A 15,809-nucleotide genomic window follows, 5' to 3' on the forward strand; every position below is an offset into this window, starting at 1 on the left:
GTGTATGTACAATGACGCTTCTTGAGTGCATGTGATTGCAGCGCTATGCATTCTATTTGCATAAAGTAATAAGCATCTTATGAGAACCAACAATGTGATCAGATGTTAGATCCATCTGAAATTGAGTATCATTCATAGCAAACAAAATATCATATCAGCAGTGACATGAATTTTATTAAAAAAATTTGAAAGCATTCATGTAGCTACATTTATTATATATCCAATTTTGAAGGTGGTTCTCAATAAAGTGCTCAACTTGTATAAAAGGAACAATTAAGGGATCTGGAATGAGCGTTTTGACAGTATTTTTTGTGGGACATGAGAGCACATCAGACACATCATATTGCATTCTGAATACGAATTAATTTTCATTTTTTGAAATTCACGATATAATATAAATTTTATGACAAATTATTAAAATTTGATATTTTTCACATTTTTGATATATAACAGTCCTCGAAGTAATTTTATAAATCTAATGATATATTTTAAAGTGTATGTAGCTGGGAGGAAATGCGACGATCAATTGAAAATTTTGACCTTTCATATTGAAGATATGAATTATTTTCCCCCAAAAGACCTAATTTTATTTGGTGTTTTGGGAAAAAAATGCATATCTTCAATACGAAAAGTCAAAATTTTCAATTGATCATCGGCTTTTCATCCCACCTACATACACTTTAAGTATATATCATCAGATTTATAAAGTTTACTTCGAGTACTGTTATGTATTACATTTTAATTTCAAAAAAAAAAATCAAAATTATTTGATATCAGAAGGCCATTCTTCGTATTCAGAATGCAATTGATATGTCTGATGTGCCTCTAATGTCCCACAATAAATACTGTTCATACCCCATCCCTTAATGTAGTTTTGATAAGATTATTTATACATATTCATTCCGAAAAATTTGTTTCTCCTCAGGTATAATAGCTACATTTATGATTTATGTTTTTGTCTTTCAATTTTTTCAACTAAAGGACAGATTGTGTTCTACAGTTATATGTAGTATACCCTAGGTTTTGATCTTTTGAACATGAACATATATGAGAATCATGAACCCACTGGAAAATTGGAAGCAAACATCTTTTCAGACATTGTATTTTGCTAGTAACTTGGTGCTCTTACAATATAAACTGGGCCCAGAATAATGAGTATTCCATTTCTTTCCAAATTTACACACAATGCTTGTGTCCATCTATGATTCAATGATTGGACAAACTATTACGAGTCCATGAATTTTGCCAACTGTCCCATTGATCTTGTACACCTGGGAAAATATTGTACTACAAAATACAAATCCAAAGAGGTTTTGGTTCATTTTTGGTTGCCTAGTTCGTCAAATCATCAAATTAGATGTTCGTCAAATTATCAAACTTGATGTTTGTCAAATCATCAAATTAGATGTTTGTTAAATCACCAAATTTGATGTTCTTCAAATCATCAAATATCACATGACATTGGTTCTAGTCAGCAAAGTTTGTTATAGACCCTCTCAGGCACAACATCTTTTTTGGTCCTATAGCACTATCGGTGCCCGAAGAGGTACTGATGGCACTTTTTATCGTACCCTGAACATTTGTACAGTGCATTTGTTTTTTATTTAAATGAAAAACAATAACACTATGCAACTGTTAATTATTATGCTTGATACAATTCATTACATCTCCAGGGAGCGATGTTAAGAGTCATTGGTACCTAAACGGGTACCGATAGTTCTATAAGACCAAATTGGATGTGGTGCCTTAAGTTTACCATTGGAAGTCAAAAATGGACCATGAAGAAATGTTCCCTTATACACCCTTGAATGTCACATTGAGAAACTACCCCTTAAAACACATTTTCAGAATTCACATTAATCAATATAATATTTTACAGGCAATAACAGACAATATTACCAACATATATAAAACATTACACATCATTGCACTATTTGTAATCTAAATAATAATATGCAGCAAACTGTACTTAAGCAAATCAAAAAATAAGATTTGCTTAGGGATCAAATTGAAAGAAAACACAAACCTCCAAAGAATGAAGTAGAAAATGAGTGTTGCAAAATTAATACTGTGAGGGGTAGAGAGGAGTAAAAGTACACAGCATGAAATTGTGGTTGATCTACACAATTGAAGTACAAATATCAATTATTTTAAATCTAAACAATGTGGGTATCGAATCAAGTAACTTTTCTTCCAAATTTGTCTCAGAATTTCATGATTTTACGGCAAAAAACTAAAAAAACAAAACAAAAAAAACTAAAAAATGAATTTGCCGTTTCAGCTGACATGGATGTGCTAAGAAAAACGAACGAGACATAACATTTTTTTAGCCTAATACCAAGTTAAAGTGTATCTACACATCCACAATGGAACAAAATGCATTAACGTATGTGTTGACAACTTGGCAACTATTTGAATATTGAGTAAATTCTTTCCTTTGTACAGTTGAAAACTGAAATGTCAGATTGCAGCATCTATTCATCTTTTGTTTCCGACTTGAGTGCTGACATATTGGAAAATGTTGCCAATCAATATTCATGCGAGTGTACATTCAATGTCCACTTTTCGAAATTGGGTGACTTGTGTTTGGCAGGTGTGAAATACATTTAATTATGTAACAAATAAAGGTTTTGACATCATGGAATGGCTGCCTAGTGCTGTTATGGTTTAGTTTCTATAATAATGAGAACAAAAGGTACCACTCAAGTAGGTGCTTTCACAAGACTTTCTTTTGATCACCTATTGACAGTAGGCTGCCTGGTAAAGCATTCATGCTATCAGATCAGTTACTAATTTAATGCCGGAACCTTTTTGTATTGAACAAAAGTTACCACTAGATGAATAGCTTGTCGGCAAATCAAATCGGCATAAAGGAACAATGCTTTACTTTATCTATTGCCCATCCATTCTTATTTAAACTTCCTTGGAGGAAACACTACAAGTCACAAGAGGGCAGTATTTCAGGTCAGCTATCAGTCCATGATTGTAACATGCACAATAAAACTCATAGTATAAAATTTGGTGAATTTGTAAGCATATGAGGAAAAATGTTATCCTACATGTAAATACGCAAGAGATACATGGCTGGCTGCTCTAAAGCAAACTATTTTACAGTACAGCACTGATATGGTGCAATTGAGTAATCCACAATTGTGATTTACACCTTCTATATATCTAGCAAACATTTTGTCACATTAATATAATGAACACAAAACACACCAAATTAATAATCTGATGAAAGCTCATCAAATTGGATGGATTGGAATCAAATATTTTACATCACACTTGTACATTATATGACATATAAAAAGTTATTACAGTACCGCTACTATATATACCTTTGTGATGTGTTCTGTCGAAAGTAGACACTTCTGGCACAGATCGAAAGTGAGATTTATAGTCATGATATTAATTTGATTATATTTCTATTATATTTGCGTAATCAAAATGTCATAACCTTGCACAGGAATATCCAATTTCAAAAACTGAACCACCATTGTGAAAGGGGAAAGTCTACACTTGAATAATATCAGTTCGGGGGCACTGCTAATTCAAAGACGTCTCTGATATCAAATACTCTTGAAGCGTCATGTCACATAACATTATCATATTTCAGAGACGTCTCATAAATCACATACTCCCTAGTTTCAAAACCCAGTCGCAAACGATATAAGTAATTTTGATGAACGTGCCAGCGCCAGGGAATAATTTTGTGTATAGGCCTTATCAGGGTTGTAGCTAGCCCAAGTTGAGCATGTTGAGTGCCTGCTAATTTTACTATCCAATTCATGAATTGGATAGTAAAATTGGGATTTTTTTACTTCAAAACATTTGATTTTGGCCATTGCAATCTAAGTGTGTTCTGGGATCATTTGTCAGAATTTGCACAGATAGCTATAATTTTTGCACAGGTAGATATTTGCTAAACATAGGAAAGCTTATTCTAATACACTCAGCTTCGTTCCGATGTGCTGCATCGAGTGCCCAGCTGTCAACAAAGCTCGACATATGTGATATCACAGACCCCCGTATGTGAAATCACTGACCCCTCTTTGAAATCAGAGACGTCCGGTTATTACGAGTGCCCCCGAACTGATATAGAGGGTTCAGAACCAGAAAGCCATAACTCACTATGACCAGCTCTCACAAAATGAGCATTAAGTTGGCTCCTTTTTTGGTCTTCAAAAATCAATATATCCTCCACAATGTCTTTTGTTGTCCATTGAATTTTGTCATGATTATTGAACTGTATCTTCTATAGTGCCCTGGCGACTTTATGCTCATTTTGTGGAAGCAGGTGATTGTGAGTTGAGGCTTTCTGGTTCTCAACCCTCGTTATATGAATAACTCATTCTTGACCATGGTGCCAGAAGAGTCTATTTTTGACAGATCACATCACATTTGTGCAAAATGCCTATCATATGTTCACCTGCTTATAGAAGTAGAAGTATACAAGGCTTCATATTTGGTGAGAACCAGATTTGTGAGAAATCAGATTTGATTGTCCTAATTGTTCTAAAATATTCTACACAAAGGTTCCCAAACTTTATTAAAATCCGAACCCAGTTCTTGAAAGTTGCACCACCCATGACTTCATGTTAATAATGGGCTACATATTGCACCTCATTGGTGAGAATTCAATGGGAATACTGGCAAATATAACAAATTTATAGTGGGATTTTATTGACATGTGCAGTAAAACAAGCAAAAAGCAGCAAATACTTAAGAACTGAACATAAAATATGTTGATTCTTGTTAAATTTGATTCTCACAAAACATAACAAATCTTGAAGAACTACTCCAGATCTTCTCTTGAGTAGATAAGACCAGGTTTTTTGGGAAATGAAGTCAGATTCATGACTTAGAGCTAGAAATAAATCTATTTACCTACAGACCTGGCCCACTTTGTGTGTGACAAGATTAAAGGCGCAACCAGGATGGTCCAGACCAGGTCTGTTTAAAATATAGACCAGTTCATTCATCAACTCCATGTAGAGGCAAACAATCCAGGAACCCTGGTCACTTTGGTGCATCACATCATAGTGCCTCATACACCCTGCAGACATACATCAGACCAGTTGTGGGCTAGATTTAAGCTAGATCAATGACCCCAGCTGCCACAAGCTGCCTAGATAACCACTCCAAGCCTTCCCATAGGCCTGCTCCACTCTGTGCATCACACGGCTGAATGCACCAGCTACGTCCTACCAGTAGTTTATGGAGACTCAGTCGTTCTGTGATGGTATCGATGCTCAGTGCTTGTGAACTGTCCTGTAACAACACAACAATGATGAGTAGAAATTAGCTTTATTTTGATTCTTGGTATCTCAGGTGATACTCTTCAAGAAGTTACAATAATGAAAATTTGAATTTACATCCATTCATCCCTTACTTAATTGGTATTGTGTCAAGTTCATCCTTCGTTATTGTTTTATCGGTACAAAATAGATGGGAATTGTTTGATTTACATTTCTCTGTGCACAAAAGTTAAAAGGGTACTATTTTCGGTTTATACACCCATCACACATCATCACCCTGTGCCTGTTGTTTTCATGTTGTGCCTTCGCTGTTCAGTATCAATGAAGCCTGACTATTTAGTTCCGATTCAAGTATAATGTACTGGTTAAGAGACTTGTGTAATACAGAGGTGAGGAGTGTGATTCCAAGTTTGAGGTGATAAGTTATACAGATTTACAGCAAATTAAAGTCCAACGTACCTGTTTATTAGCAAATACCAACAGCATGGCATCTTTGAGCTGTTTCTCTGTGATCAACCCTGCCAATTCATCATATGCTTCTTCTAACCTGTCACCATCAGTGGAATCTACTACAAAGATCAGGGCTGTATGGAGAAATAAATACAAGGACAGATACATATTACTGATTCACAATGTGAATTAAACAATACAAAAACTATTTCATAAAAACTTTCACTGGTTGCAGTACCAAATCACATGTACTAATCTAATTCTGTACAGTGCATACACAACACAAGCGTGGTTTGTTAGCACACTTGCGGCACAACATCGTAAAAGCACTAATGTCAAGGAGAAATGAGATGAGCAGCTTAATAGTTTTTTATTTACTTTTTTCTACTAAATTCAAAAGATTTAATTTCTATTCACAAACTAACAGATCACCACAATCCTACTTACCCTGCGTGTTGAGATAGTAATGTTTCCATAGCGGTCTGAGCTTAGGGTCACCTCCGACATCCCATATGGTGAAAACCAAATTCTTATACTCCACGGTCTCTACATTGAACCCTGTAGAATAGTGAACAATCAAATGGTCAGTTTAATTACTCTATCACATGACATTAAATTAAACTGGCCCCCCTACAATGTGTGATTGCAGGGATTGTCATGATGTCATCCCAATATTCCCATATCCCTGATCTCCATAATTTAGATGTTAATCTTCAGTTAGGTTTTTGACCTTGTGTATGATGAGTCGCTGTTTTATTCCACATACATGAAGCTGAAACTGTGGTTGAAAATGATACCATGATGGCAAACATATTGGAGATACCAACCAAAATTACATCATAAACCCCTACAATTTAACACACAAACCAGAACTCAATCAGACCAAAGTCTGAGATCAAGGACAATGTTTCTTCAATAACCGACATATGCCTAAAGTACCAGGTAACATTTATGAAACCAAGTATTCAATACAAAACATGAGGATCAGCAGTGGAAAGAACAGCATCACAATTCACACGTACATGCTCACTGCTAAATGATGTTCATTCAAATGATGTTCATTCAAAGCTTAACCCTAACATGCCCGAGTACTACAAAATACTACTTGAAATATGCGCTGTTCGTGCGTGCATCCCACGTGGTGTGATGACGCAATCGCCCTAAGTGATATATAGGCACGGTTTCGCTGGCCAGCGAAGCCCAAGACCGTGGCAAGGTGTCGCCGACCGTGTGCTTGGCATGCGAGGGGTCTCGGGTTCGAATCCCACCCAGAGCAAACAACTTCTTTCTTTCTTTTCTCCCTTTATTCCTTCCTTCTTTCCCTTCCCGTCGCCAAAAAGCCCTTAGGCCGTTAGGGTTAAGATGTAAATGAGTACCATTTATATGTTATCATTACTTACCAATTGTAGGGATTGTTGGAATAAACTCATTCTGTTTCAGCTTGACTAGGATAGTTGACTTGCCTGCATTGTCCAAGCCTAATACTACCACTCTCATCTCCATCTTAGGCCCAATGTGCACTCTATTATCCTGACATATTAAACAAAAACAGCTCAAGTTATAACAAGATACATGACTGCATGTGCTATTGGTGTACAGTGAAAATTTACAGTGAACCCTACAAACTCATAAAAAATATATTGCTGTAAAAGTTATCGAGTTTTATAACACATTTATGTTAACATATGAAATGAGACACATGTAGCAGCCGACAAGTGCATCGTTTTGATATGGATGTACACAAATAGTAAAAATAGTATGATCGCTATGAATGATTTAGTTTGGGGGAAATGGGCATCAAGATTAAATTATTTGTTTCAAACATTGTGAATGACTGTTTATACTATTATAATAGTGTTCCTTAAACAGTGGAAAATGAAGCAAACTGCATACTTGTTTTATCCATATATCTTTAAATCAATTTCTCCAACTTCCAACCCCATTTTGCAGTTATTTTTCAGGTGGTCTATTGCGATATCTTACCTTTGTGAAAGTCACCGGTATTGCTGCATCAAGCTGTAGATGTTCTGATAATTCTGTGAAGTGTTGCTGCTGGTTTTGTAGTGTCTCATGTAGGATGGTCAATTCCTGCTTGCCTTGCAGGACTCTGGCATCATCCTGGAATGCAACAGTTTATAAGTTATTTTACATCTTTAGGTCAACTTATTTGGATATGCAAGTGAAAATTTATATTTAATACATGAAGTGTATCAAGTGGAAGTATTCTCAACGCTGACACCGCCACGTCAATGGGTCACAAATGTAATCATTCCTCTACCAAAGAAAGGCGACCTCACTCTCATGACAAACTATTGTGGTATTTCGCTTATGTCCATTACCGCAAAAGTGTACAACAAGATCCTTCTGAATAGGATTCGACCTCACATTGATCATTTACTGAGAAGCAACCAGGCTGGCTTTAGATCAGGTCGAAGCTGTGCTCAGCAAGTACACATTTTGAGGAAAATCTTCTTCTTGTTGTCTAAGCATGTACAGTCTTTCTCTCAAGCTCCTGGCTTACCTGTTGTAGTTTTCTCTCACAATCTAAACACATAGTGCTGACATTGGACATTGTCACAGTGATATCTTCTTGCTGTTGTCTAAGCATGTACAGTCTCTCTCTGACATGGGCATCTATTACACTCATGGCAACTTCCTTTTGTCTCTGTAGTGTCTCGTGGAGCTCTCGGAAGTAATGCTGAACTTTGGATCTGGCCATCTCTGCAGTGCCTGGTATCTGTAGTACATAAGAGAATGAAAAAGAATGCTAATTCTTTGATGCTAATTAAAATGGCCCTAAATTTGTGTTGCACCCTTGAGCTATTTTGGGTATGAAGTATGTTGTTTTTGATCCCGGGTATGAAGCTTCCCGGGCATGACTTAAATTCCCGGGACTCGCTCACAACCTAAGCTGACACACATAAAACTGTCCAGCTAAACATCTCATCATACTCTATGACTATACCTAATTTTGCGTTCATCAGCTGTTACTGGATAGGAAACATTGTGGGAGGATTAACCCAGCCCTAACCACCCTGAATCCCACAAAACCCTACAGATTGTGTGCCTCCTCTTCAGCGGGCCGAGGCGGGCTAGGCACCTCTGATCAAACCCCTGTGAAGGATTTCAGGGTTAATCTGTGATAGAAGAACAGTTGACTAATCAGAGTGTGCATTATTATTGCACACTGTAAACTTGCTATATAATCAAAGACAGAATTAAAAAGACAAGATTGCATCTGACTACACTGTCAATCAAACTCCTCACGGCTGTTGAATGGTTAGTATTGTTTCTGAGTTTCATTAACAGATGATGTCAGATGCAAACTAGTCTTTTTAATTCTGTCTTCGATTATATGAAGGTCACATCTAATGGGAACATTTGTATAATTATGGGATTGACAAAGTATTAATTAACTTCCTCTACTGTGTACTATGTTACTTTTAGTTCCAAGGTTCTTTTTCTTACTTCCTATTTTCTAGATCACTTACATGTCTTGGCTCGGCTATCCCGTCCAAATCCTCAACGACTCTCATACCGCCCTCTATCTGATGGATGACTTCACTGAGTCGTCTTGCCGCATCAGATATCTCATCAATAAAAGGTCGTACTCGTTGTACCATGTCAATGATGGCAGTCCTGGTAGTCTCTGCTTCTTGTTCTATTAAAGTGTGCTGCAAAATTGTGGACAAAACAAACACATATTTACTCAAGAGATTTTTATGCCTCTACTGGGAGCATTATGTTTTTATGCCCAAAACTAATGCACCCTTGATTTTGATTTTAACATTAATTTAGCCGCAGTCCAGGTGAATTTTAGTCTCAGTCTGGCTTCCAAAATGATTCTATTCCTCTTGCCTTTCTCAACTGCCCCCATTGCTCATTGTTTATCAACCTGAATGACAAAGGTGGAGGGCTGTGATGCCTTTCCCCCTCCCTCTCACTCTCCTTTTTCACTGCCTGCAAATTAAAAGCAAAGGATATTACCGGTACCAGCTTATCTTGCAAACTTGTTACATTAATCACAAATTATTTTATGTTTAAAATGACCAGTGATTCATATACAACAGGTTGTATTTGCAGTTTAATAGATACCATATTTCGTCAAATAAACGCCCCTGGGGCGTTACATTTTACCAAGGGGGGGGGGGCGTTTATTCAAGGTCAATTTTAGAATGATAATTCCCGTTAAAATCATTAGGTAAACTTGCGCTAAAATGACGAACTATGAACTAGAAACACTGATTTTTGGTTCACTTCCAGGTTTCCAATCCAGATTTTCGCCAATTATTGACGCTAATCACGCTATTATCGACCATGTGGGCAACTTGGTAAGCTTACTACACAAGATACATGTAGCATGGAAATATCGGCATTTTTGAAACATTTTGGTTGAAAAAAAGTGGTGGGGGCGTTTATTTGAGGGGGGGGGGGCGATTATTTGACGAAATACTGTATGAAATTGCTCCTGCAAATGGTCAGACAAGTGATGCATTATTTACCTTGTGTCCTTTGTGTTTGCCATATTCCCTACATACAAAACACATCAGATTGTTTCCAACACATTCCTCCTCCAGACATGCAAACTCCACTAGATGTGGAGGATGCTGATAGCATACTGGTTTCTCCCTTGGTTTCTCTGACAACGGTATCCTTTTATGTTTAGCCAATGTCCGTGTGGAGTGGGTTGTCTTTGAGCACTCTGTACACAGATGAGTACTGCATACTGTGCAGTAGATCGATGCAACATGTTCTTCATTCTCATCACATAGGATTATTGCCTGGAAATTAATACAAATTAAAATTTGTAAAAAAAGTAAATACAGTTAAGAAAAAACAAATATTATAATAATATGGTAAAATGTAGGCCAAAAGTATGTGACATGATCAAGGGAAATGAGTCGGATGATGTTAATATTGTTTTTGAGATATTGGCAAACTTGTTCAAATTCATTTGTTTTATATTGTTTTCAGCCATTGATAAATTGCTCGTAAGTCGGTTACAACCAGATCTGATTTTGATGTGATCCTTCTACATGAATTTCAATGTACGGTATATACATGTATCCTGCAGGCCCGGAACAAATGGGGAATTTAGGAAGGAATCTCTTTCCTGGAAATTTTGGTAATATGGAGGGAAATTATGCTTTTTTTTTGGATAAGAAATGGTGGAAAATCCTGATATGTTGGCTGGAAATTTGTCTACATGTATATTCCTGACAAAAGATCATTTTTTCAGGCCTGATCCTGTCTTATTGTTTTTGCCAACAATCATCATCAGCACTTATGCAATACTGATACCTATCTTGAGTTACGGTACATATGAATTCATTAAAAAAATGCTTGATTACCCCATTGCCAGATTTCACAAGTGTCCTTTCCTTGAGCAAACCAACACAGGAGCTATTATCCAACTGCAACCTCTCTAGCAACTCCAACAATGCAAAATTCTTCTTCAATCCCCATACTCCTGAATCGCCCAACTCGGTTGGTTGCCGGTCAAATGGACAAAGCACAGACCTGCCGTGTAGAGGTAGCCTAGTGAGACAGGTGTGGCATAGGGTGTGGCCACAGAGAAGAAGGCGTGGTACTTTCTCCCCTTGCAGGTTGAACACGTCCTCGCATACACTGCATTCTAGCACCTGCACAAGAATAAACAAATGAAGGAAAACATATGTTTAAATACTGTAGTAAATTTAATAACAGACTCAGAAGTTTCTCAACTTAAACCAAATTCAACATTGCCACTCATCAACAACTTACCAGCGTCAGCAGCATGAAAAATAGTGGTATGATCAACGGGAATTTAAATAAACATTATTTTTTACCAGGTTTGCTGTCGCAAAATAATAAAGGATACAAGCAGAAAAAGTGATCCTGCCTGGGATTCGAACCCAGGACCTCAAGTTTACGAGACCTGTGCCTTAACCACTCGGCCATGGGAGCTTCATGATTAGCCTGGTAGAATTTCGAACATATTCGAACTTACCAGCAATCGTCCAGCATGTTATATTCTGTTGATCTTTAAATTTAGATGATTGTTTTGATGAATTTTTTGGAGTACAAGGTTACCAATTTTGAATAGTCTAAAATTGAGTTGATGTGCAATTTTAATAGTACCGGTAGACATTTTTGATACTCTTTGCGATAGCCCGTCATGATAGGCATGGTCTTAGCTAGAAATTCAGGTTTGCCCGTCATTTGAATAAATGTGCCTGAGTTCAAATATGTGCTGCTATAGCCTTGTTTTGCAAACCTGGATTACTTAAAAGGTCAACAGACTTTCTAAACACCTACAATTATAATGTAGCATCTGTCAAAGGCATTAATTGATGGTCAGACGGGTGGCTAGCTAAGACACTGGTGATAGGCCATGTTTGTTTACTTCTTAACTTCCATTGCTTTATGATGTCATGCTTCATCGATTTTTACTAAATTTTTGATACAAGTAGCTTTGAACTCTAGCCTCAAAAGTGAAGCAATCGAGACCGGTGAGCAAATTCAAAGTTCGTCTTCTCGATTTAAGTTAAATATGCCAGAGGCAAAGTCAAGCGCATAAACAATGATCATCATACCCTCAAATAATAACAAAAATTAAGACACACATGTATCGGTACACAACATACCTATAAAATGTGAAATTCCTGCGTTTTTTAATATGGTACCAATATTGTCATGCAAGAACAGCCGGGCATTTAACATTGTTTAGACAGGCCCTCAATCAATCATGCATGCATGTGCTCAACTATGAATTTTTATGGCAGTTGGCTGATCAACAAAATAACAATTTCGTCTTTGACAATTTGCTTCTACTATATATACAATGTAGTATCTACCACCGTGTGCCGACCCGTACCCACACCATGCCTGGAACTCTGGACAATTTATGTCTTGCCTCAAGTTGTAGCATCTGTCAAAGGCATTAATTTTGCCCGTCCCACCTTCAGTTTAAACTCCGCAGGAGTATTTACATGTTTGGAGGTTACAATGTCTTCCAAGTTCCACGCCGTCACTCATCTTCACCTCTTTTAAATTCGTTACACTGGCTTCCAATAGACAAGAGAATTAGCTTCAAAGTGCTACTTTACATTTACAAGACATTGAACGATCTGGCACCACCCTACCTCTCTGATTGTCTGACCATCCGTGTTCCAACTAGGGAAGGTCTTCGTTCAAATCAAGATCTTACGCGCCTTATAATTCCTAAGACAAACAGACTGATAGGCGACGGATCGTTCAGTGTCTTTGGACCCAGAATCTGGAACAATCTTCCTTCATCCATTAGGTCATCTCCCACAGTTACTACTTTCAAACGTAGCTTGAAAACCCATCTTTTTAACCATTGCTAATTTTATGTTGTTTCTTTTGCATATTTTTGTTTACTTGTAGTCTTTAGTAGTAGGGTAAGTTTTTCTGTAAAGTGCAATGATCATTTCTTTGAAATTGCGCTATATAAATGCCGTTGTATGTATGTATGTATGTATCCAAGATCCAAGTTGAGAGTAATGCCATGTTGGATTTTGCAGTGGCAGATTCAAATCGCACACGCTAACCTAATCCCGCGGGGCGTATTATATAGGTATGCTAGGTGAATTCAAATTTGCCATCAAACTGCATCATTTTATATATCAAATCAAAGCCCCTTGAGTAAACAAAGCCAAAACTGAAAACCATTTTTTCAAAGCACTTTCCGTAGCAAAGTTACATCTTGTCAAAGATTGACTTTCATCAAAAAGTTTCAGCTAGCAAAATTCCCCAAAACGGCATTTCGGGGTGTTTCTAGATCTTAGTCTCATTATGATAGCAGCTTTTTAATGGAACTGCTATCAAAATCCCTCTAAAATTCCATGTGCGAGTGACTTATCACCATAAAAAATCATATATTTGGGTCAAGTGAAGTATAGAAAACATATTTATATCGCTTCCTTCTTCGCCAGTTGTTTTAAATTTCTATGTAAATATGCATTGACATTGTCGGCGAATTTGGCTGACTAGCAAATGTGTTAACTAAGGTTTGCCTGGGTTACCTATAATATTATTATACACACGTTGAATGCGATCATATTTGTCTGTACGCTGCAACGGCACGCAACCACTACGAATCTGCCAGAAATACAACATAGCGTTATTCTCAACTTTAAACAAGATATATACAGAATTTCTTTTAGGTCTGTCCTACTTATATGATTGTAATTTGTAAACATGACTGTTGATAGTGGTGAAGTATTAAACTCTAATTCCACCGGCGCCTGTGCACTGCCGGCACTGTCTGACTGTCATGACTCTCACAGTGCAGAGCACTCTTTAATTTTGCAGCCATAAAAGACCGGCTATAAATCACCGATGTTGTAATGCATGTTTCTAAATATCTCATTTATTGTATAGGTAAATATATACTCACATTCGTGTTGCGAGATTTGTTCTTTTTGCCGGTTTCCCGACTGAATCACCAGCTAGACCCGTGGCCATTTTCAGGTCATCGCAAAATGAAATGTTTACAATTAATCAGACTCCCTGTCTGGTGAAAATAAATTTTTTGACGTGTACATGGTAAAATGAAACTTTAAATAAAGTCTATTCATTACATGAATTAAGAATAATATTGCACACATTTATTTTAAAAATACGTATTATAGTGTATTTGTCAGCTTAGATTGTACTAATTTACTATATAAATAGTGCTGAAGATATTTTTCATGAAATCAATTTTCTTAATTTTGATCAAGTTAGGGGGTCAATCTGGAGCTAAATCGAGGTTGGATGACCCGATGTGAACTCTGCCAACGAAAAGATGGAGGTGTCGAGGGAAAAAGAACATTTGCTGTCTTTAAAAGGTTTGTAAAACTATATTTGTCAGTTGATTGGATAGAGAAGATATCCATTAATATTATGTTTGTGGCTTTGGACGTGAAACAGTGCTGGAATTCTTTGCAAAGTCAAGTTATTTGCTTTGTCGGTTTGTAAAACAGCCGAATTCAACAGCTTTGCATTCAGCTTGTACTGTACTGTACTACATACACAATGTACAATTTATGTATGTACATGACATGTCATGTTCATGTGTGTGTTCACAGATTAATAAATAAAACAGATTGGAATTTTCCATGCCTGTACCCTCTAAGCGTACTCGAATTCAGCTGATGATGCCGGTACAGCGTTCAGACCTGGCGACATCGCAAAAAGTTAGGCATGTTCACAAAATTTTCAAGTAGGATATTTCACATGGAAATTATTTTGTTTAAAAAGGTGATTATTTAACTTGAGGGGTCAACCATGTCTGTAGGTCACAAACTAGCGGGTTATGGGCAAATGTCTGTTTTAAAAACTGCACTTTTCTGCGGCCATCATTGACAATGCCTTACAATGACTTACTGTACAAAAAAGCATGTAATGCATCATTTTTTACCACGATGATCCGTTTTAAACAAAGGCGATTTTATTTTATGAAATCTAACTTTCACTGCATACTGCCTTCTGTATCAAGGATAAAGTACCAGCACTTTTTAGACTACGTCGTCAAGTTTTTGGTGTCCAAATTTCAAATTTTTGTATTTCCTAGGCTATGGGGATTACACAGTTACGCCATTGACTGTGAGCTACTGTGGTCGCAACTTTTTGGATTGAATGCCGCCCTCTATAATAAGCAATGTGGACATGTCCAGCAAAGTTTCTTTTTTGTGTACGCTCACGTCACGTTATAATAATTATAATTTGCGATATTTTTTTAGTTTGCTCACGCGGGTCGCCATGTCGCTGTACTTGACTAAGCGAGTTATGCCAAGTTTCCACGGTATGTGTGTGTTGTTGATCGAAAAGGCTATCCTCAATCCAGACCACTACTGCAGACTGATAACAAATCCGCTTTTACTAAAAGATGTAATCCCAGGGATGTAATGAGCCACGAAACTGGTATTGATCCCAGTGCAGTAAGTTTATCCGCACAGCATGCTAGGAGATTAGAGCCAACTTGACATGGCGCACTGCTGCTCGCATATGTTTCGTTCAGCCTCAGGCAATCCATTGAATTTGTTTGGCGAATGGCCGGCACTGGTTACTTGTTGTGAAATGTACACAATAAGTTGCCACCGAAGGCGTAGTGCA

General features: G+C 37.1%; 2 protein-coding genes across 3 annotated transcripts in view; one reads left to right on the top strand and one right to left on the bottom strand.

Annotated features, from left to right (window-relative positions):
- Positions 1-5,010: 5,010 nt before the first annotated feature.
- On the bottom strand, positions 5,011-10,390 carry LOC140149008 (E3 ubiquitin-protein ligase TRIM23-like). The gene is made up of 8 exons (XM_072171147.1): positions 10,211-10,390; positions 9,200-9,382; positions 8,230-8,445; positions 7,692-7,826; positions 7,109-7,238; positions 6,156-6,266; positions 5,718-5,842; positions 5,011-5,271 (listed from the first exon to the last, which is right to left on the bottom strand). Exons 1-8 carry the CDS (start codon positions 10,253-10,255, stop codon positions 5,092-5,094), a joined length of 1,125 nt encoding a protein of 374 aa, XP_072027248.1. The 5' UTR covers positions 10,256-10,390; the 3' UTR covers positions 5,011-5,091.
- Positions 10,391-14,452: 4,062 nt separating this feature from the next.
- LOC140149018 (trafficking protein particle complex subunit 13-like) overlaps positions 14,453-15,809 on the top strand; it is a 30,617-nt gene continuing 29,260 nt past the window's right edge. For both annotated transcript variants that reach the window (XM_072171158.1, XM_072171167.1), the window contains exon 1: positions 14,453-14,542. In XM_072171158.1, the coding sequence (XP_072027259.1) occupies positions 14,500-14,542 (43 nt within the window). In that variant the 5' untranslated portion in view covers positions 14,453-14,499. The remainder of the gene's footprint in view (positions 14,543-15,809) is intronic.

Source organism: Amphiura filiformis, chromosome 1 (genome assembly GCF_039555335.1).
Source record: "Amphiura filiformis chromosome 1, Afil_fr2py, whole genome shotgun sequence".
Lineage (NCBI taxonomy): Eukaryota > Metazoa > Echinodermata > Ophiuroidea > Amphilepidida > Amphiuridae > Amphiura > Amphiura filiformis.